The sequence below is a fragment of the Myotis yumanensis genome, unplaced genomic scaffold (assembly GCF_028538775.1).
Source record: "Myotis yumanensis isolate MYYU_CA2020_CCGP unplaced genomic scaffold, mMyoYum1.0.hap1 SCAF_16, whole genome shotgun sequence".
Classification (NCBI taxonomy): domain Eukaryota; kingdom Metazoa; phylum Chordata; class Mammalia; order Chiroptera; family Vespertilionidae; genus Myotis; species Myotis yumanensis.
Window position 1 is genome coordinate 10,208,359 of NW_027223767.1, and position 23,638 is coordinate 10,231,996.

The 23,638-nt window shown below is 44.0% G+C and overlaps 2 protein-coding genes across 3 annotated transcripts in view; both read left to right on the top strand.

Moving 5' to 3' along the window:
• Nucleotides 1-1,240, top strand: part of TMEM220 (transmembrane protein 220) — a 31,068-nt gene extending 29,828 nt beyond the window's left edge. Inside the window, exon 7 of the mRNA XM_070394299.1 lies at nucleotides 1,180-1,240. Within this exon, the coding sequence (XP_070250400.1) occupies nucleotides 1,180-1,182 (3 nt within the window). The 3' untranslated portion in view covers nucleotides 1,183-1,240. The remainder of the gene's footprint in view (nucleotides 1-1,179) is intronic.
• Nucleotides 7-15,346, top strand: SCO1 (synthesis of cytochrome C oxidase 1). Of its 2 annotated transcripts, none has more exons than XM_070394296.1 (6): nucleotides 7-315; nucleotides 1,183-1,273; nucleotides 3,941-4,045; nucleotides 5,124-5,216; nucleotides 8,532-8,647; nucleotides 14,473-15,346. In XM_070394296.1, exons 1-6 carry the CDS (start codon nucleotides 31-33, stop codon nucleotides 14,605-14,607), a joined length of 825 nt encoding a protein of 274 aa, XP_070250397.1. In that variant the 5' UTR covers nucleotides 7-30; the 3' UTR covers nucleotides 14,608-15,346. The 2 variants fall into 2 exon arrangements, with proteins under 2 accessions (XP_070250397.1, XP_070250396.1); XM_070394295.1 differs by having other exon boundaries at nucleotides 11-315; nucleotides 3,941-4,138.
• The last annotated feature ends 8,292 nt before the right edge of the window (nucleotides 15,347-23,638 follow it).

Here is a 23,638-nt window from a genome sequence, read left to right on the forward strand (position 1 = left end):
GGGTCGAAGGAGGCGCGACCTCCTCTGCTCATGGCGGGGTTGATACAGGGATCGGGCCGGCTCATGCGGCTTCCGGGTGGTCAGCTTCGGCTCCTCTCGCCTCGAGGTTTCGGGGTGTGGGGCCCGGCACCGGGGACCGTGGGCGTCTTCCTGAGGCCACTCTGCGCGCAGCCGGAGAAGGGATGGCGGGCCTGGGGGCTCCCTCGCGGCTGTCCGGGGTGCCGGCGCCTCAGCTCCGCGATGCCGCCGCCGCCGGGGGCGCCAGGACCCGAGCCGAAGGGCCGCCGAGACCCCTCGCGCCCCTCGAAGCCCGGGGTGAGTGCACACCCGGAGCACCTCCTTCCCTCGTCGCGGCCGTCGGACCGCCCTCCCACCTGGTCGTCACCTCGGAAAGCACCCGGCCGCGCCTGAAATCGTCTGCGGCCCAGCCGCTCACCTGGGTCAACATTTTAGGTTTCCTTAGCGTCCTCCACCCGAAACTTTCCATTGTTGAGGGGTCAGGGCGTTTTGAGAATCTCGACACTCGGGTCCCCTTTCGGAGGGTCGGTGTGCACGTTGAAATGGAGCAAAATAGGGATCGTTGTTGCCTGCTGGATAGGTCCCCCCCCCTTTTTTTTGAGAGGGGGGTTCTTTCAGGTTCTTCTAGCTGGTGAGTGAGGGCAGTGTTTCTCGGATCTGGGGGATGTTAGTGAGTTAGGCCTGCGCAGCCCCGCATCTGAGGACTCGCGGAGAACCAGGAAATGAGGTTGCCATGCGTCTGCAGGAACTCCACTCGCAGCCTCTTCCACTTCGCGAGCCAGGTTCACCTCCCAAACTTCACTTGGTTTATTGATATTCACAGTAGCAGCACCAGCAGGTAATGAACTGGTTTTCAAGTCAGCAGTGGGGATCAGAGGCACACTGCTTGTCTTTTTTTTTTTTTTTTTCAAAACAATGAAAAGAAATGGGCTGAGCGGACTTGCCCTTGAAAACGTGCCTTTGTGGTTGCGTTTAGGAGCCCAGATACAGCTGCATCCGCAGACACTTTCAGTACGTCCTCATCCCAAGTAGCATGAAACTTTCCGCACATTGAACAATATCAGGGCCCCCGTTTTTATATTTAAAACTACGGTAATATGTTCAGTATGGTTAAGTGTCTGTGTCTTACTGGTGGTTTTGGTTTTGAAATCTCTGCCCCAGTAGCCCGTTTCCTGGAAGTCGTTAGCTGTCACGTTTGCCATTGGAGGAGCTTTACTGGCTGGAATGAAGTTCTTCAAGAAAGAGAAGACTGACAGTGAGTACCTGTCATTTGGTCAGCCCTGCATAACGTCTTTCCTGCCTCTCGACTAGCAACTCTTTGTTTTTAGACTTTTAATTTTGAAATAATTTTAGGTTTACAGAAGAGGTGTAAATATGGCATAGAGCAGCGGTTCTCAACCTGTGGGTCGTGACCCCTTTGGGGGTCCATCGACCCTTTCACAGGGGTCGCCTAAGACCATCGGAAAACACATATATAATTACATATTGTTTTTGTGATTAATCACTATGCTTTAATTCTGTTCAATTTGTAACAATGAAAATACATCCTGCATATCAGAAATTTACATGACGATTCATAACAGTAGCAAAATTACAGTTATGAAGTAGCAACGAAAATAATGTTATGGTTGGGGGTCACCACAACATGAGGAACTGTATTAAAGGGTCGAGGCCTTAGGAAGGTTGAGAACCACTGGCATAGAGAGTTCTCATATACCCATTACCTAGCTTCCCCTAATGTTGACGTGTCATGAAAACTAAGGAATTAGAATTGGTACACTAGTCCTCACTAAACCATTCACTCCCTTTATTTGGATTTCACTTGTTTTTCCGTTGCCTTTTACCTGTTCCAGGATCCAATCCAGCATAGCACTGTCCAACAATATGAAATGGCTTCTTTTGAGACAGATTTGAACGTGGGTTAGTGCAAAGTCCAGAGGCTACAAAGATGACTAAGGTGCATTCCAGCCTTTGTGATAACTGTGAAGTAAAGATTTTACTAGATGAGGTTCTGTCAGGCCAGAGGGAAGTTCAGGGTGCTCTGAGGGCCAAAGGAAGGCTCAGCCCCTACCATAAATCACTGGGTATCAGCAGACAGAAGCAGGCCAGAGACTGACCATGAAGACAGAGAGAGGGAGAACCTGTGGCGGGAAGCTAGGAACCACTGTGAACAGGCACTTGAAGTGTTTAGAAATTGTTTACAGGAAGTTTATATTTTAGCGAATATTCTAGGACTTTTTTTTTTTTTTTAAATATATTTTATTGATTTTTCACAGAGAGGAAGGGAAAGGGATAGAGAGTTAGAAACATCAATGAGAGAGAAACATCGATCAGCTGCCTCCTGCACATCCCCAACTGGGGATGTGACCGCAACCAAGGTACATGCCCTTGACCGGAATTGAACCTGGGACCTTTCAGTCCACAGGCCGAGGGCGGACTTCTTAAGATTTGCTTTAGAGTTTTCAGTAAATCTTTACAGTGTCACTTAAATCTGTTTTGATTTTTTTAGTGTCTCTTTTGATGCCATTATACACAGGATGGTGTTTAAATCTGGGAGTGAGAATTCATAGGCTTTAGAACCTGAGCAATATAAGATTCATGAAGATATTTAGACCTTTCTTTTGTATAACTGGTAGTACTTTATTGATATAATTTTCATATTCTAATAAGCAGTTAAGTTCCTTTAGTATCACAGTGAAATAAAACTGAAAAGCTAGGAAAGTGTTGGTAAAGACATTTAAGGAAAATGCAAGCTTCATTTGACTTTAGTTTGGAATGTCACCTGCAATTAATAACATTTTTATTAAAAATGTATTATGATACATACAGTATTAAAAGTGTTCCTAAATCATTTGAAAATATTTGCTTGACATGATGCCTCAGCATCTCCAAATACTTTATTGTATATTTCTACAAATAAGGACATTCTCCAATATAATCACAATACGGTGTTCAAAATCAGAAAATCGACACTGATATGCTTTACTGTTGAATGTTCAGACCTCTTTAAAGTGGTGCAGCCTGATGCCCTTTTTGGCAAAAGTTGTCTGGTTTAGAACCACACCTCATGCCTAGTTGCTTTTTTAGTCTCCTTCAATCTGTAAGTTTTTCAGTTTTTACTTGACTTTCAGGACCTGATATCAGCTATTTCTCTAAAAAACCCTGTTTCCTTTTTGTGGAGGAGGATATTTAGAAGTCAGGATACGAGTTCGTTGTTATTGGTATATGAGTTCAATGTGTCTTCTCCCAGGTCCTCTCAGTAGACAGAGCTAGGAAAGAGATATACAGTATATATATATATATATTTTATCTATATTTCTCTATATATAGAAACTATAAGTTCATATTGTACCTCCAGTTTCTTTCCAGTACTGCAAGTTTCATTCTAGTTTTCTTTCTTTCTATTGTTCTAACTCCTTGTCCATTTGTAACTTTCTTATCTCTAATATATTTACTTATTTGATCAGCCCCCAGTAAGTAAGTAAGCTCCCATCACCGCTGTCCCCTCCCCTCAGCACACAGCTGCCCTCAGCACACTCAGGCTCAGACTCCCAATGCCAGGCCACCATCTTGCCCTCTTGGGCTCAGGCATTCTGTATAGCTATGCCCCCTCTCTCACCCGCATCATGGCACGCCTGTTGGCTTAGGACTGAATTGTTCCAGAAGAAATATTTTTACCACTTTCGTTTCTTATTGTCTTTAGTACATATTAGATTTATTTTGATTTTGTTTTACTTTATTTTATGCTTATTTTCCTTAAGAGGTTTTTTAAGGTTCTTGAAAACTGACACTATTTCTTGTACATTTTGTGCCCACACAGCCATTAGTATAGTATGAATCATATATCAGGTATTGAGTAACTATGGTTACATTGACGATTTTTGTGTGTGTGTGTGTGTGTGTGTATTTGTGTCTGTTTAAGAGCTGGAGAAGGAACGGCAGCGAAGCATTGGAAAGCCTCTACTTGGGGGACCATTTTCCCTCGTAACTCATACCGGAGAGCGCAAGACTGATAAGGACTATTTGGGTCAGTGGGTATTGATTTATTTTGGTTTCACTCATTGCCCTGATGTTTGTCCAGAAGAACTAGAAAAAATGATTCAAGTCGTGGATGAAATAGGTAAGGAAGCCATCACTTACTATGAAAAGTATGTTTGCTTAATGTCCTTAATGTTACTATGCTTTTCACATTCTAGTATTACTGTTAGATGGAGGTTTGTAATTATTTGGTTTGTGTGAACATAAAATCTTAGTGTTAGGCTTGTCTATTGCTTGGATTCCCATGACCTATAAATTCTCCACCAAAAGAAGCTTGTTATGATGCTAAATATTAGTTTGCTTAAAAATGTCAATGTGGCCCTACCCGGTTTGGCTCAGTGGATAGAGTGTCAGCCTACCGACTGAAGCATCCTGGGTTCAATTCCCAGTCAAGGGCATGTACCTCAGTTGCAGGCTCAATCCCCAGTCCTGCTGCAGGCACGTTGTGGGAGGTAACCAATTGACATGGATGTTTCTCTGTCTCTTCCCTTCCCTTCCACTCTCTCTAAAAATCAATGGAAAAATATCCTCAGGTGAGGATTTAAAAAAAAATGTCAGTGTGATCTGGGTCTCTCTTAACTCTTCTTTGTGTCCCTTTATTGTGGCTTCCATCATTGACTGCACTGTTGCCTTTTGTAGATGACTGTTGGTTAGACTGAAATCTGTCGGTGGTCAATGACGTGCAGGCAGGGGCATTTATTAGTACCAATAAGAAGACAGGCTACATCCTTCTTAAAATGAATTATCCCAGGCTATTCGGTTCTTATGAATAGTTTGCCCTGCCTTTGGGGCATGGTGCGGGGAATAACCTACAATATTGGGTTGGATTAGGGGACAAGATACCCTGGTGCAGGTATTTGGTAGGTTATCTGATTCCACCACAGACAGTATACCGATCTGCTTCTCCTCAAGGCCATCCCATCCCCTTCCAGGTCATGTAACACCAGTGTCAGATGTGCCTTTGTTTCCCTAAGCCTTGCTGTAGCTACTACACTCTACTGTAATTGCTGGTTTTCTTTGTCGTTTCCCTTAACAGTGTGAATACTGACTAACAAACTTTCTTTCAGACGATATTCCAACTCTGCCAGATTTAACTCCACTTTTCATCACTATTGACCCAGAGAGGGACACAAAAGAAGCCATTGCAAATTATGTGAAAGGTATGTTCCATTACTAATACTTAATATCTATTTAGCTCTACAGTTTTTGAAATATCAACTCATTTGTACCTTAAAATGGCCTGTGAAATAGGGAGGACAAATGTTATCTCCAATTTTACAGTCAAATAAAAAGATGAGGCTTGCCGAAACCGGTTTGGCTCAGTGGATAGAGCATCGGCCTGCGGATTGAAGGGTCCCAGGTTCGATTCCGGTCAAGGGCATGTACCTGGGTTGCAGGCACATCCCCAGTGGGAGATGTGCAGGAGGCAGCTGATCGATGTCTCTCTCATCGATGTTTCTAGGTCTCTATCTCTCTCCCTTCCTCTCTGTAAAAATCAATAAAATATATTAAAAAAAAAAAAAGATGAGGCTCAGAGTTGTGACTGTGGCTAGTAAGTAAATAAGAAACAGGCTTCTTTATTGCTGGGGCAGGGTCCTTTTATTTTGTCAGGGTGGGAGAACTGAACTCAGCCTTCGTGTATCAGCAAAGTCAATAGAGCCTTGAATTGAGAGTAAGGGGCCTTGTTTCTAATTCCGCCTGTGCATCTCATTCTCTCCTTTGTAAAATTAATGTGCATACGTTCTGGGAGTATGTGCATTGAGAGATTAAAAATAAATCTTATATAAACACATTTTGAACTCAGGACATAGTTTATAAGCCCAAAATATTGATTATGACGGAAACATAACTACTAGTGGAAGGATTTCAATTCAAACATCTCAACATGCAGGTCAAAACCTATTAGAAGGTACTTTTAAAGACTGTAAATTATGGTAGAATTAAAGGTGAATACTTAGGTCTTACGAGCTTAGGTGAGTTGCTTAATTTCTCTAGATTTGAGTTTTTTCAGCTGAAAAGTGTGTTGAGAATAAAGATCTGATCAAGCAGGTTTTGTTCTTATACTAGTGTGCAGAAAGTGGGTGCTTAAAAATCAGGAATTTAAGTTGTAGTTATGGTGAAATTGATTTAAATTACTGGACAGAACAACTAGTGAATAGTTTTATATTTGTTTTTATTATGGCACAGTCTAATGCACATGTCCTCTAAACCTTTGAGGTTATTTTTTAAAATGTGTTTTTGAAGAACCTTACTATATATTTTATTATTTAACAGACTTATTGAGAGATAATTGACAAAGTGTATATATTTAAGTGTGCAATTTGTTACCTTTTAACATATGTGTACTTGGGAAACCATCACCACAAAAAGAGTAAACATATCCATGCCCCCCAGCAGCTTCCCTGTGCCCTTGCTAACTCCTCCCGCCCCTCCACTTCACCCACCCCTGGCTTCGGCAACCAGGATTTGCTCGCTGTCTTTGTATATCAGTTTGCATTTCTACAAGTCAATGTAAATAGAATTATAGAATATGTACTCTTTTTTTGAATGGCTTCTTTTAGCTTAATTATTTTGAGATTCATCCTTGTTGTAGAATGTATCAATAGTTCGTTCATTTTTATTTCTGAATAGTATTCAGTTGATGAACACTGGAGTTATTTCCAGTTTTTTACTATTACAAATAAAGCTGCTAAGAGCATGGATATGCACCTCGTTGTGGTTTTAACATGCGTTTCCCTAATGTTGAGCATCTTTTCATGCTGTTGTTTGCCATCTGTATGTCTTCTTCAGTAAAAAGTGTCTCTTTATATCTTTTGGGGCTGTTTGTTTTATTTATTCACTTTTATTTATATTCCTGATATAAGTCTCTTATCAAGTGTATGATTTGCAGATATTTTCTCCCATGGCTTGTCATTTCAGCCATGTTTTTTGAAGAGCAATTTTCCATTTTGATGAGATCCAGCTTATAAACTTGTTCTTGTATAGATAATGCTTTTGGCTTTATATGTAAGAAATCTTTGCATAATCCAGGGTTACAAAGGTTTATGTTTTTAGTGTGTAAAAGTACAATTAATGTTCATAGTTTGCAAGTTTGTCAGAAACTTGGGCAATAGGGTATTTTCTAAAGCAAGAAAAAGCAGGTATACTAGTAGTAACCAAACTATAAATACCCCAAATGAATAGATATCTGAGTTGCTGCACCTAACTAGACTACCAAAACCTTGTGGTGATATTTCTCATCAATCACTGTCAATCACTTGGCAGTGATTGATGAAGTAATCATTAGTAATTGCATTTGGGGGGGATTTTAAAATATTTCAATTAGTAGCTAGAAAATTATTGAAATTTCAACAATTTAAAAAGATCATGGATGTGCAACTAATTCAGGCTTCTTTTACCTCTCTCTTCATTTACTCAATTGAGCAGAAAAGAAAGACAAGCCATCTTGCTTTTTCAGTACCTGAACAATTTTTCAATTTATAATGAATTAGTCCAAGGATTGAAAATAGGCTTTCTCTCCCTTCAGAAGAAGGTACTGTGGTTAAATGTTGGACTATCACTTTAATAGTCTGATGAATCCAGGTGTTTTAAGTGACTTTCACCAGCTTACTTACATAAATTCCAAAAACCTAACAGCAGATCCGTAGTATGAGATTATTTGCTGGAAAATGAGATACAGATATTTTGACCTGCTGTGAACTAATACTGAGACAAATTTTTATCTCATGATATGATATAAAGATAAATACTATAGTGCGTAATTATGACAATATCTTTGAACTTCAGCATATCTCATTATTTAAAAACAACTAAATAAGAAATGTGACAAATAATTAGAATATATTCTCTCCTTACTAGATAGTCATGAAAGGATATGACTGATAGATTATTAAGAACCAACTTTCAGTTTCATTGATCTTCTGTATTAATATCCTGTTTTCAATTCCATTGATTTCTGCTCTCATTTTTCTTTTCTGCTTGCATGGGGTTTAATTTGCTCTTTTTTTTCTAGTTTCCTAAGGAGGAAACTTACCAACTTTAGATCTTTCTTCTTTTCTAATGTATGCATTCAGTACTATAAATTTCTCTCTCAAGCACTGCTTTTTCTTCATCCCACAAATTTGGGTAAGTTGCATTTCCATTTTCATTTTTCAAAATATTTTTTACTCTCTTGAAATTTCCTTTTTGACCCATGTTATTTAGAAGTGTGTTTATCTCCACATACTTTGGGATTTTCCAGCTATCTTCTGTTAGTGATTTCTAGTTTAATTCCAGTGTGACTTGTATACAACAGGAAAAATTTTATTTGTTCTCTATGTGAAATTTTTCTCTTTTGAAACCTGAGGAAATGTTTAGGGACTCACAGGAAGAAAGTAGCAATAGGGCTTCTTTATAACTAGTACTGCTTTTTCATGTAGGGATAGGTTGTTTTGTGCGCTTCTCATTTTTTGCTGTCTTTCTCATTTTTTATTTAGAATTTTCTCCCAAACTGGTTGGCTTGACTGGCACAAAAGAGGAGATTGATCAAGTAGCCAGAGCTTACCGAGTGTATTACAGCCCTGGCCCCAGGGATGAAGATGAGGACTACATAGTAAGTACTTGCTCAGGTTTCTACCCACAGGCCAACTCTCAGGGCTCAGATGTTCATATAGATTTAAGTGACAACTGGCATCAGAGAGGAAAGAAAACCTGAGATTTTTGCAAATTCCTTAGGAATTAGGGATAAAGAGAAGCCAGCATTTTGGAGTAAAGCTATTTTACTGGTTAAAAGCGTTGTATTGTTTCTGTGTCCCCTGTGAAGAGGTCAAAGAAATATGCTTCTTTTGAGAAGCAGTGTCTGGCCATAAGGAACTGTATTTTGGGGTTGAATGAATAAGAATTTAGAAAAGCAAAAGCAAGAGAAAATAGGAAAGGCACAGATAGGTAGACTTTCTATAAGGTGTATTTTCTTTCTTTTTTTTTTTTTCTTTGTTAATCCCCACTCAAGGACACTTTTTGTGTTGTTTATCCTCACCCCAGGGTATTTTTCCATTGATTTTTAGGAACAGTGGAAGAGAGAGGGAAAGAGAGAGAAATATCAATGTGAGAGAAACACATCGATTGGTTGTCTCCTCCACAAGCCCTGACCAGGGCCCAGGCCAGGGAGGAGCCTGCAACCAAGGTATGTGCCCTTGACCGGAATTGGACCCAGCCTCCTTCTGTTTGAAGGCTGACCCTCTCTCCACTGAGCCAAACTATCTAGGGCAGGTGTATTTTCATATCTCTATATGACTTGCATCATTAGGTGTTTAATTATGTTCTTTTTAATGATTCCATTAAGGTGTTCTGCTGTAGCTCATACAGTCAAGAGCTATCTACTTTCATCAGCACTGCCCCAGGAGCCCTAGGCTAATGCCCAAGTTCCTGAGTTCCGTTTCTTACCAGTGGTTTCACAGTGAAGCACCAGCGAAGGGCATGCATACTGCTCTATTCGGTTTTCTCAATAGGACATTCTTTCCCATCACATTAAGAACTGACATTGCCTGGCCGGCGTGGCTCAGTGGTTGAGCATTGACTTACGAACCAGGAGGTCAGGGCTTGATTCCCAGTCAGGGCACATCCCAGGTTGCGGCCTCGATCCCCATTGTGGGGCATGCAGGAAGCAGCCAGTCAATAATTCTCTCATCATTGTTGTTTCTCTCTCTCCCTCTCCCTTCGTCTCTGAAATCAATAGAAATATGTATTTTTTTTTTTAAAAAGTTGACATTGTATTTTAGTATCATTTCCATTTTTTTCTTCAGTTGTCATACTCGGGTTTCTGTATTAATTTGGATGGACAAAGTGATTAACCAGAAGAGCTTTTTTACCAGCAAAGCTGTTTTATAGAAAGAAAGCTGGCCAGGACCCTGAGTCATTGATCTGCTGGCTATGCCATGACTCATTTCCAAGAACAGTGTGCAGAGGGGACATCTCACTGTGGTGCTTTATCTGCGGCCCTATGGTTTCTCTGTCACCTTTGAACCTGGGGCACACTGTAGCCTACAGCCTCAATTTGGCTTCTGGTCCCTTGGCTTCAGTCTTATTTTCCATAATCTTATTTTCCAATTCTGATACCTCCTAGATTTAGGGAAACTTGGGTTCATGAGAAAAAAAAGACAAAAATTAGCATATTTCTTGCCCTGACAGGTTTGGCTCAGTGGATAGAGCATCGGCCTGTGGACTGAAAGGTCCCAGGTTCGATTCCGGTCAAGGGCATGTACCTTGGTTGCGGGCATATCCCCAGTAGGGAGTGTGCAGGAGGCAGCTGGTCGATGTTTCTCTCTCATCGATGTTTCTAACTCTCTATCCCTCTCCCTTCCTCTCTGTAAAAAAAATCAATAAAATATATATTTTTTTAAAAATTAGCATATTTCCATAAGCCCTAAGTTTAAGGACAGAGAAAACCCTACTGTGGTTTCCCTTTGTTGCACCAGCAGCATGAGAAGAATGAGAGAAGAGTACAGGGCGAGAGAGGAAGCCATGGCAAGAAATTCCAGCTTATTTACTCTTTCTGTAAAAGAGAGTTGAATTAACTGGTTTCGAGTTTGGGGACTGAGATTTGTACTGTGTACATAATCCAGAATGGGATGTTAATATTTTTATCTTAATGTGGAGTCCATTGCTCTACGTTTGCCAAATCAACCAATAGGGGGCGACACTCTCCAGTTTCTTGGTTCATCATTAGTATGGCTTCTGCCCTGGAAGTCACAGATTTTCATCCACAAGATGGTGTGCGAAACTGCTGTTACAATTTTAGGAACTGCAAGGAGGCAGGGAGTATTTTAAAGGTTGAGGTGTAATGGAATGGGGTTTTCTTAATCTCAAACAACAGCAACAAGGTACGACTCTGGCTTCCAGACGCCAGTGGAGCCCTCAGAATGGTCTGTGTGTGCTGGTGTGCCACTGAAAGCTAAATGCACAGCACTGCACGCTATGCATGCAATCTGACATGATTGTGTATGCATAGAAGCTACTTTTGACAAAGAATATAAATGGCTTTCAAACCAAAAACAGATGTTCAGTGTCACTCAGTGAAAAACCTGTGACTTGTGATGCCATTTTCACTTGTTAGGTCAGCAAAGATCAAAAGTTTGAAATATGTTGTCAAAGTCAAATTTGGGAAAAGAGCCCAGGAGCTGTTGGGATGAGGCACTTCCTGCGTGGTTGACGGGCACACCCTCTTCAGAGGGCAGTTTGTCAGATGCTCTTTCGGTTAGAGCAGTGGTTCTCAACCTTCTGGTGCTTTAAATACAGTTCCTCATGTGACCCAACCATAAAATTATTTTCGTTGCTACTTCATAACTGTAATGTTGCTACTGTTATGAATCGTAATGTAAATATCTGATATGCAGGATGGTCTTAGGCGACCCCTGTGAAAGGGGCATTCGACCGCCAAAGGGGTCGCGACCCACAGGTTGAGAACCGCTGGGTTAGAGATTCTACTGTTTGGAACTTATCCTGTAGCTATAACCTACAGCATTGCTTATAAAAAGACTGAAAACCAGACAACCATTTTTTAAAGGCTTACTATATATGTGCTAATACAGAACAATGTCCAGTATGTCATTAAATGAGAAGAAAAGTTACTTCTTTGTAAAAATAAATAGGTGACAGGTGGTAAAAGAAATAAGTAGATAGAAACTCACACTAATAAATGCAGAGAATTTCTCTAGGACAGGAGTGGGAAACCTTTTTTTCTGTCAAGGGCCATGTGGATATTAATAACATCATTCCCAGGCCATACAAATTTATCAACTTAAAAATTAGCCTGCTGCCGAAACCGGTTTGGCTCAGTGGATAGAGCGTCGGCCTGCGGACTGAAGGGTCCCAGGTTCGATTCCGGTCAAGGGCATGTACCTGGGTTGCGGGCACATCCCCAGTAGGAGATGTGCAGGAGGCAGCTGGTCGATGTTTCTCTCTCATGGATGTTTCTAACTCTCTATCTCTCTCCCTTCCTCTCTGTAAAAAATCAATAAAAAATATATTTAAAAAAAAAAATTAGCCTGCTATATTTGGTCAGACATTTAATTATCTCACCCCTAACTCAGGGCCAGACCAGGTGATTTCATGGGCCTTTTGTGGCCCACGGGCTGGACGTTCCCCACCTCTGCTCTAGGAGAACACAGGAACTGGCAGCAGGGGTTCCCTTTAAGGAGAACTGAGGACTCGGAGGGTCTGGAAGAGGAAGAGGAGGACTTTCGTTGAATAAGTTCGTTCTTTTTTATGAGCATTGGTTACCTTTTCAAAAATTAAAAGGTGTGTGCGTGTATATCCAGTAGAGATAGTGCCAACATGATGATATAAAATGATTGTGGACTTTGAAATTGGACAGATCTAGGTTCTAAGCTTCGGTCCGGTATTTACCAATCTGATAATTTACCCTCTCAGCCTATTTTATTGTTTGTAGAGGTGTCTGATACCTATCTCCTGGGTTAAGGTGACACTTGAAAGAGCTTGTGCCCTGGCCAGGTGGCTCGGTTTATTGTTCTCTACTAGGAACTACTAGAACTTTAGAGTATCCCACTCAAAAAACAGGTGGCAATTTGCTCTGCCCTTAACCAAATGTGCATTGAGACTTGACCACTGACAAGTTTGACATACATGGATAGTACAATATTTTTATTATGTATTAGGAAGTAATTTATATTAAGAATACTCATAAAGTAAGTTCAGTGCACTGACATTCTATTTTTAAATAGAGAACAGAGAAAAGGAAGAAATAGGGAGGAAGAGGGGATAAGCTTCAGGATAAGGTTTGAAGATGAGCTGGAGACCTAGTTCTGACCAATATTTCAAATATGTGGAGAAGCACAGAGCCCCTGCCCTGCTCCTGCAGTAAATGATGCAAGACATGAAGTCACAGCTGCTTGAGCCTGCGGTGTACATTCTTTCCGTATCTGAGTGGGCAGGTGGCTCTTTCCATTTGCTGTGTCTTTATGAATGTGTGTTTATAAAAAAAGTAATTACCTCACACATATACCATATGTTCAGATATATTTGAGGGCTGTCTCCAGTTTGGTATGTGTGATCACATTCCTGTCTTTTAATCTTGCCAAGTAGCAACCAAGCCTGCAGTAAATTCCAAGGACTCTAAATTCTAAGTCTTCTGCTCATTTAAAATGGGGTTTTGTGGAATCATGTAACTAAGAAAGACTGGTGACTAGTCTGAACTTAAGTTAAAGCTAGGAATACTTTAAGAACTTTGCCTGGAAAGGATAGTGCAGTGGTCGGCAAACTACGGCTCGCGAGCCACATGCGGCTCTTTGGCCCCTTGACTGTGGTTCTTCCACAAAATACCACATGCGGGCGATTGAAACTTCGTGGCCCATGCGCAGAAGTCGGTATTTTGTGGAAGAGCCACACTCGAGGGGCCAAAGAGCTGCATGTGGCTCGCGAGCCGCAGTTTGCCAACCACTGGGATAGTGGATTTTAGGTGATCCCTCCGAGGTGTAGTGTTGTGGCTTCTCAGGAGTTTCCTGGTGCTTTGCTTCGGATGGGATTGCCCTGTGTAGTGTAAGAATTTCCTGCGGGAGAAAGACACCTGTTGTCATGTTTCCATTTGAATCACTGCTATCAGGACTAAATACTGTGTTAGAGTCTATAACTTTTTTTTTTTTTAATATTTTATTGATTTTTTACAGAGAGGAAGGGAGAGAGATAGAGAGTTAGAAACATCGATGAGAGAGAAACATCAATCAGCTGCTTCCTGCACATCTGTGCCTGCAACCCAGGTACATGCCCTTGACCAGAATCGAACCTGGGACCTTTCAGTCCGCAGGCCGACGCTCTATCCACTGAGCTAAACCGGTTTCGGCTAGTCTATAACTTTTATAGTTAGTAGTTGGTTTTCTGGTTTCTTCTCATGAAACATGGTAAGCAGAATTCAGGTCCTGATGAATTGACAGCCAGCCAGTTCTTCCTAAAGCAAAGGCATACACCCAAGAACTCATTGAAGAACATAATTTCTCCCCAACATTTTTAATTCCATGTGCTATGTCTTTGTAATATGGTCCAGGGGTCTGATGAAATATTTTACTCATAAATGTCAGCTCTTCCCAAGCGAGCATCGTTCACAAGCATTGACTGTGTTACGAAGGCCAGAGCCGCTGTTTCTTAGAAGTGGAAGTTTTAATAGAGATTGTGTGGATATGCTAAGGATTGAACCAAAGGAAATCCAAATTATAGCTGATGTTTCAAGCAATGGTCAGTGCAGAGTTCTAGACCACAAGCTATTTGAGATAATGTGTCACTATATTAGGCTTCGGCCCATTCCGTAAATAATAGGTGCCACGGGTTATTTAAGCACAATGTGAAGTTCTGTTACCCTGCAGAACCTAAACAGTAAAATAAACCACTTATGTTGGTAATCTTGTCATCCCCACCCCCCTTTCTCTGCAGGTGGACCATACCATAATAATGTACTTGATTGGACCAGATGGTGAATTTCTAGATTATTTTGGCCAGAACAAGAAGAATGCAGAAATAGCTGGTTCCATCGCTGCGCACATGCGGGAGCACAGGAGGAGGAGCTAGCCAAAGCCACTGCCCCTGCACTGTTCTCTACTGAAGAGGAAGGAGCTCTGTCTCCCATAGGAGACCGCTGACATATATGTGCAACCTGCAGGATGGCCTTCAAACCATGAGGACATCTATGTATTGGACAGGGCATGCCACCCTTGGAATCAGCCAGTGTGGGTTCTTAGAACTTACAGGTTACAACCAAAAGTCTTCCAAATAGCACCGCAAGACTGAGGACCAAGTTAATATGAAGCCAGTGGAGTGGACCTCGGAGAAGGACACAGCCGAGAAGGAGGCATAGTCCGTGCGTTTCCGCCCGGGGTAGGGCCCGCTCAGTGTTGCTGCCTCTCCTTTGTCTTGGACCCCTGCTCATGCAGGTTGTGGGGCTGGATTCCCAGGAAGAGTATAATGTCCGCAGTGCTGTTGCTTCCCCTTCGGGTCTGGTGGCTGATGAATTAGACTCGCTGCCATTCGAAGTTGATCTTTACACTTGAAAGCTTATGTGGAGTCGTCCTTGTTAAGAAATATCACTGTCAGGTCTGCATTGCATTCCCTTCAGCAGGTGCTGGTCTGACTAATAAAGAGAGAATCTATTGTTTGGGGGAAACCATTAGATTTGTTTCTTTTGGGAACTTTTATGTGAATTTTAGCCAAATGATGTGCTAGGTTTTCAATGATACAGCAAATGGAAACCGAGTTCTTTTCTGCCTGTACTGATTGCTCTGTGTGAAATAAATGTGTTTTCAGTTTTGCAGCTTGGACAAGCGTGACCTTCCTCATGGGTGAAGAGCCAGAGCGTAGATGGCAGCACACAGCTCAGGAAGACTCCCACAGACTGGAGGGGACGGGTGGGTGGTGCTGTAATGCAGGTTCCCAGACCCCGAGTGGATTCCCTGAGTCGGGTGGGATGTAGAGGCTGCGTTCATAACAGATGTCTGAAGTGCTTCAAATGCTGTGGCCTGGGAACTGCCTTGAGAAAATGTGAGAGAACAAGGTTTGGACGGGGCGGAGTGAAGACTTGACCATCACTTTATGTGTCGATGGAAGTACACACAGCTGGCCCCACCCGGTTTGGCTCAGTAGATATACTAGTAGAGCGTCAGCCTGTGGACCAAAGGGTTCGATTTCAGTCAAGGGCATGTACCTTGGTTGCAGGCTTCTCCCTGGCCCGGACCCTGGTCAGGGGCTCGTGCAGGTGGCAACCAATCAAGTGTTTCTCTCTTTTTCCCTCTCTTCAACTCTTCCTAAAAATTTCAATGGAAAAATATTCTTGGTGAGTATTAAAAAAAAAAAAAAAAGTACACACAACCAGGAAATGACTGTTGAATGATAGAATGAATTTTGGCCTTTTTTTAAATTTCACTTTTTTCCACCTATAGCTGCTGTATAAGGCAAAGTCCTCTGAAAGTTTTCAGATCCTCGCACAGCAGGTATAGTGCCTAGTCACACCACAGATTCTCTGTGCACATCAGTTACGTTTTACATGCACATGAAACAAGCCTATCTTTTGGGTTTTATATATCTTCTTTTTTTTTTTTTTTTTTAATATATTTTATTGATTTTCTACAGAGAGGAAGGGAGAGAGATAGAGAGCCAGAAACATCGATGAGAGAGAAACATCGATTAGCTGCCTCCTGCACATCTCCCACTGGGGATGTGCCCGCAACCCAGGTACATGCCCTTGACCGGAATCGAACCTGGGACCCCTCAGTCCGCAAGCCGACGCTCTATCCACTGAGCCAAACCGGTTTCGGCATATCTTCTTAATACCTAATTAAACCTACTCTAAAGGCATGTCAAAATATGTGAAAAAGAAAAATCATGAACAGTGGTTATGGGCTGAATTGTGTCCCCCAAAATCCATACGTGGAAATCCTAACCGACCTCAGAATGTGACTGTATTTGGAGATGGAGGTCTTTAAAGGTGATGAAGTTAAAATGAGACTGTCAGGGTGGGGCCTCCTCCAGCCTGACTGATGTCCTCATCAGAGAAGATTAGGGCGCCCAGAGGAAGCCTACCCTGCTGACACCTTGATCTCAGCCTTCTGCCTCCAGAACCGGGAGGAAGTACATGTCTAGTTGCAGCCCCTGGTCTCTGGTACTTCATTACAGCAGCCTTAGCGAACGAGCACAGTAGCCGTCCCTTCTTGGGGTGGGTTCCTTAATAAACAACTACAAGGTTGGAATGACTTTCCCAGGAACCTTGTCAAGGTGAGGAACTTACTGAAAGGCTAGTCTCATGTAACAAGATGCTAAGTGTCTAAAATGCCAGACACGTTAAAAGATGGTCTGTTTTAAGCCACTGAACAGTTGTATGGATCACTTTGCAGCGTGCTTGCTCTAGATAAAACTGTCTTCATTCTCAGCTGTTGCAGGTTAGAGCTTGTGTAATGATCCAGAAAGGGAACAGCAGCTTTTGAAGAAACCTTTGATTGGCTCTTCATTCCAGTGTCAAGTTTAAAGGCTTAGGATTGAGATGTTAGAAGCAGGGAGAGGGGCCTCAGGGATGACGTCCAAATCTTGATACATGAGGAGACAATTCCAGAGGTGAAGGTGGCGCCCTTCTGAACCTCGATTATAATTTGGGTCCCAATTTCTAGTCAAGTCACTACTTGTTCCACTGCTGTGGGGTGTTTATGGTGATACTAGTGGCCTGGTGCACAAAATTTGTGCACAGGGGGCAGCGGGGGATGGGCATCCCTCAGCCTGGCCTGTAACCTCTCCAATCTGGGACCCCTCAGGGGATGTCCAACTGCCAGTTTACAATCCCTATGGGATCGGGCCTAAACCGGCAGTTGGACATCTCCCAATCCGAGACCGCTGGCTCCTAACCGCTCACCTATCTGCCTGCCTGATCGCCCCTGACCACTCTGCCTGCCAGCCTGTTCACCCCCAACTGCCCCCCCCACTGGCCTTCTGGCCCCCAATTGCCCCCCCTTGCTGACCTGATCATCCCCAATTGCCCCTCCTCCTGCAGCCTGCTTGCCCCAACTACACACACCCCCACCCCCGCCGCCAGCCTGTTCGCCCCCAACTGGCCCCGCCTGCCGGCCTGCTTGACCCCAACTGCCCCCCCTCACCAGCCTGATCACCCCTAACTGCCCTCCCCTCCTGGCCTGATCGCCCCTAACCGCCTCTGCCTCGGCCCTGCCACCATGGCTTTGTCCAGAAGGACGTCCGGAAGGTCTCCCGGTCTAATTAGCATATTACCCTTTTATTAGTATAGATGAATCCAAAACGGGGTGTTGTGTCCCCGGGGGGCATCCTTTCAATTGTGAATCTTGGGAAATTGAAATCAAGGCTGCCTTTCAGCAAAGCATCACTTGCAGGTCTTTACCTGAGTGGGTTAGAGTGTGTTTTTTCATTGGACTCTTCAATGGAATTAACAAGAAATGCTGTTTATTTGAAAATCGTAAGAATCCTGTCTGCAGTAAGCTCGGAAGTACTTAATACCCAGCTGTCCCTGAGGCAGCTGATACCTTAGGCGTGAGAGCGGAGATTTCAGTAAAAACGCACATGTGAGTTGGAGGCTAATGTGAACTCATTAAAGTGATTTGAAATTGTCAAGCATCTGCCCAAGATATAGTTTTAAATGTAAGGTTAAAGAAAATGTTTCGAATTACCCATAATCCCCCAAGTAACTCTTTTTTGCATACAGCACTATTTAAATTGTGTGTTACCTTTAAAAGAGCAGTCACTCAAGCATTTTTTATCCTTTCAGCTTATTTTTTTTTTTTACTCAGTTATGAATTACATCAGTAATGACATTGGAGTTTATTCCTATTTATTAATGAGATGCAATTAACCTTTTCAGCCATGTGTTGTTTAATAACACCCTTAGAACTTAGGAGATAATTATTTTCTGTTCATTTAAAAAATGTATCTTGCCCTAACTGGTTTGGCTCAGTGGATAGAGCGTCAGCCTGTAGACTGAAGGGTCCCAGGTTCGGTTCCGGTCAAGGGCATGTACCTTGATTGCAGGCACATCCCCAGTTGCGGGTGTGCAGGACGCAGCTGATCGATGTTTCTCTTTCATCGATGTTTCTGATTCTCTATCCCTCTCCCTTCCTCTCTGTAAAAAATCAATAAAAATTTTTTAAAAAGTGTATCTTAAAATTTATTGGTTCTTTCATAATTATAACATCCTCAGTAGAGAAAATTTGTATTATACATACAGAAAAGTCAGAAGAAATTTTTAAATCATCACCAGAAAACAATATTTGGATGCATTTTCTTACCATCTGCAACATTTTAAAATATTTTATTGTACCAGAAATTCACAAATGTATTCCTTTAAAAAAATTAGACATGGCGGATCAAGCTCAAATCTCTTGCCCACCACTGCCCACTGCTATGCAGTGGTGGGTGGGTATCTCCAGAGTATTAGATCTACTTAAGCTGTTTTTGGCTCAAGTGATGAATACTAGGTTAAAAGTTTTATCACCATGACTAGCGCAGATATTACTAGTTTCTGTGGCTTATTTTTGTTATGTCTTTGTATATTTATATTACTGAGTGGTAAATATTGAAAGTAACCCGAAATAGTTCCCCTTCTCCCTTGCCAAGGTTAGGTAGTAGATTAACTCGAGAAAAAATTTGTTTGCGAAGTAAACTTCAGTTGTCCCCTATCCCCACCACAGAGACACACCTGTTATTGAACAATGGTGTTGTTTGGGGTATGTTGTTGGATAAGCTTCCTTCTCTGAGAATGGCCATAAGGAGCTAGGAACCACACAGTCAGGATCCTCTGTTGGCAGAATGGGGGCTCTCCCTGCAGGCACTGGTGGTGTGCAGGGTGCCCACACAGTCTGCTCCCACCATCACCATCACTGCTTGCTCCTCAGGAACTCAATGCACCAGAACCAGCCTGGTCTGAACCCCTGGCTAAGCAACTTCCAGAAGCCTCACTTGTCTTCCCCGCAACCTAGAACACTCACAGACTGTTGTCGGGTCTATTTGACATGAAGGCTCTGATGCACATGCTCAGTAAGGGAGGGTCGCCGTTCTATTTGATGACGGTGGTGGTTTGGAGCTTGCTTGACCAAGGCTGTGTCAGGAGGTGGGTTTGGTCATAAGTGTTTTCACTGTCCCTCCATCACGGTTCCCCTCCAGCCTGCCTTGTATGCTGATCTCTGGTCGCCTCCACGTTTTCTGCAGCCCCACCCCCATACACGTATCTAAGCCTGGAACTGTTTGGTCATCTTGCCTTAACTATTCAAACCTGCCTTCTCCTATGTGGCATTAAATTTAGAGAAAAGTTTCTTGAAAAGACATAAGGTTCAAACCAGAAACTTGGGCTTTTGATCTTGACAGAACATGAGGGCCTGATTTCCTGGGAAGAGCAGGCAGCCTGGGGGGAGGGAGTGTTTCTAGGGGCCTGCTAGGCCAGAGGCCTCAGGAAGCCAGCTGATTTCCAAGTGAGTCCATTGAAGAGAGTGAGCTTCCTTCAGAGTTCTTGACAGATGCTCAGGGCAGAGTGCTGGGGGAGCTGCTGCTCCGCCAGGCCATGGCCATTTCCATCGGGGACTGCTGCTTCCACAGAGGGGTGTCACTCCCACTCTGATGGAGGGACCTGTTGCTGTCCTTTGCGGCCCAGGTTCCCCTAGGGCTAGTGTCTGCTGCTCTGGGCATGGTTAGTTGAATCCGTATCCACCTTGCCTGTAGTCACTGGCTCACAGGGTGGGTTCCAGAACAGATGGTGAGCAAGTTTCCCCTTCTCAGCCCTAGCATAACCAGCCTGGAGAACAGCTTGACTCATCAGCCTACTTGTCTGTTCATTCAACAAGTATTTATTGTGCACCTACTGTGCACAGGCACTGCCCTGGGTGCTGGGGATGCGGGAGTGAACTGAACCAACTCCCTGCCGTGTGGAGTAGGGTAGACAGACTAGAAACATAAATACCCTCCGTGGGTCAGAGAGTAATAAGTGCTGTGAAGAAGGTGGGGGTTTGGGCAGTTATGGGAGGGTGGGTATCAGTGTGATTGGTCACTCCTTCAGGAGGTGACCATCTGAACGCTGGGGGTGAGCCCTGGGAGGATCAGGGGAACCTGGGAGTATGTGTGGGATGCTCGCGAACAGCAGGGAGCCCAGCCGGACAGCACCTTGGAGAGTCACAGTGGGCAATGAGGGCAAAGGGGCAGGACCCATTCCTTTCCCAGCAGGCACTCTGAGTGTCATGGAGGCCCCGGGAGGGCAGAGAGCAGGCCCTGACCTGACCCATCGCCTGGGGCGACACAGGGATTATGGTCTTGATTCACAGATGTCTGACCGTGCTGACGCCACCCCTCCTAGCGGTCTTAACAGCACTCACCCTGTGTAATATTTCAGGAGAATAGCTCTGGATTGTTCATTGAGAGACAACTTGAATTCCTTTTTTTTTTTATTGTGGGAATTTAAAAATCTATTCAGAGTAGAATAGTTGAATGAACTTGAGCTACCCATCATTGAGCTTTAATAATGACCAACATGAGGCTCATCTCGTTTCATCTATACCTCCATCCACTCCCACCCACCCTGATCCTGCATGTGTAGGTATCTCTAAAAGATACCAACTCTAGCTTGAAAAGCATAACTACAATCCCATTCTTACACACCGTCTTTTTTCTTAATATCAAATAGCCAGTCAGTGAAAACCCAAGTTCATTTTGGATCCTATGCTTTGTAGGAGGCACGGTACCGTCGCCGTGGAGGTGTGTTCTGTTCACGCCGCACATGAGACTGCGTCACGTTTGCACCCAGCTCACGGCGGACAGAGGGGTTTAGAGAGAGACGACCCTGCAGCCTCCCTGCCACTCCCACGCACGGCTGGTGGCATTCAGGTTGGGCCAGATTAGAAAGACCTTGGTTCGGTGTTTTGTTTTTGTAAATGGACAACTTGAGGACTAGGTGAGATGCTGGGAGAACAGGGAAAACTGAACTATGATCATAGTCAAAAGAGTGTAAAGTAATTGGGTGGCTAGTAATTGAAAAGCTCGAGGGGACCTTTGGAGCCCTGGGCATGTGCACGGTTTAGTTTGATCCGGATGGTGAATTACGTATCTGAAAATGAATTGAGGTATAAACTAGACTTATGCATTTTGTTGTATAGAATCTATGACTCAAAAATAGGGTGTGGGGGAGGGAAGAAGTGTTCCCGTGAGAGGCAGGCCTGAAAGGAAACTGTGTGTGGTGAGGAGAAGGCATCGGCCACCACCCAGCAACTCGCTCCAGTGTGGCCAGGGGGACAGGAGCTAATGGTCCCCACCAGGTTCCCAGGTGAGAGAAGGCCCACACAGTGACTGCACAGAAGGCGAAACTCCAAAAGCTTTAACTGAGTCAGTGATGGGAGTCAGAGAAGTCGGTGGGTCTGGTGAAGGCCCACCATGTTCAGTACCTTTCTTCTCATCTACACTCAGAGGCTCAGGAAATGAGTAGCTCTGGTGACCCCCATGCTGGGGGACAGGGGCTGAGGCTGCACACTTGGAGAGAGGTTTGCTCAGAGGCCTTCTGGGGCCCAAGACTCAGATGTTTCTGTCTCTTTCTCCCTCTCCCTTCCTCTCAAAGGAGAGAGTTTACTATTGTTACAGAAGAGCAGCAGCTGGGCACTGTCCATCGAGCTGTGTGGCTGCTTGACCACTTGATGGGTGGCTCCTGTGCCTGGTGGAGTCCCTTTTTAGGGAGTAAGCCAGGGACAATGCCCTTAAACTTGAGCCGTCCGAAGTATTCTTGGGCAGAGCCACAGTTAGCGGCCCATTACCCATTTTCCATTCAAGATGATGCAAAGATAAGGGGCCAGACAAACTCTCCAGACACGTGTTAGAGCCTCCCAGTCGCAAGAGGCCTGCCCCAGCTGGGCACCGAAGTTTCCGTGATGCCATCCCAGCATCAGAATTGGCGGAGACCATCTCGTGTGCCTTCACTGTGCAGGAGAGGAGGAGTCCGAGTGAGGACTTGCCCACAGGTTTGTGGCAGAGCTGAGACTAGAACTCACTCTCCAGCCTTACTTCCCAGGTGTGGCCCCGGACCCGCAGCACCACGTCCCCTGGGAGCTTAGGGACCTGGGAGTCACGGGCTCCACTCCACGCCTCCCGGACCTGAGTCCTGTGTCCGTGCAGGTTGGAGAAGCGCTCGCGGCACACTGACCTGTGTCATCTGCACCTCAGAGCCTCTGCTTGTTCCCCAACAGGCAAGGGACAAGGGAAACAATAATAAATGAACTCATCCTCCCCAACCAGGAAGCCCTTTAGTTAATTTGCTTCCATGAAACACATCATTTGTGTCTCTCAAGTAAACAATTCCATTTTCTGATAATTATTTGATGGCCCCATTTTCAAAATTCTCCTCAAAAACATCGATCACTCACTCCCTGTGGCAGCTTCTGTTCAGCACAGGCTACCCGGTGTCTGCACGGAGTTGATGTAACTCCAGCAAACAGCGAGGGCATGGCTGTTGGTCAGCCTGTGAGGCCGGATCAAAGGGGAGGGAGCCTGATTCCTTGCAGGGGCCGCGCAATTCCACCTTCGGCCATGGGTTATGTTGTTGCTGGGCACTGTCGCCCCGAATCTGACTGCACACTTGCATTTGCATTCCACGCCCTGTACAACAGCAACTTTGCAGAATGCCCTCTTGCAATCCGGGACTCCTCGGGGGATGTCGGAGAGCCGGTTTCTGCCAGGTGCAGCCAGCTGGGGAGGGACTGTGGGAGGTCAGCTCCAGGGCCTGTCCAGCCTGTCTTGCCCAGTCCTGCCCTGCCAGCCACCTTTTAATTAATTTCCTTTCGATGTGCATGAATCCATGCACCAGGCCAGTAGTATTGTAATAAGTATGTAAGGTGTCAGATGGGTACTAGACTTATTGGGGTGATCACTTTGTAAGTTATATAAATGTCCAATCACTATGTCATACACCTGAAACTAATGTGATATTGTATGTCAACTGTAATTTCTATGCTACTTTCTTTATTAATTTTTAAAAATTTATCTTTATTGTTGAAAGTATTATAGATGTTCCTTTTTTCTCCAATGACCCCTCCACTTTGCCCCTGCCACTCCCCACCTCCCCGCCCCT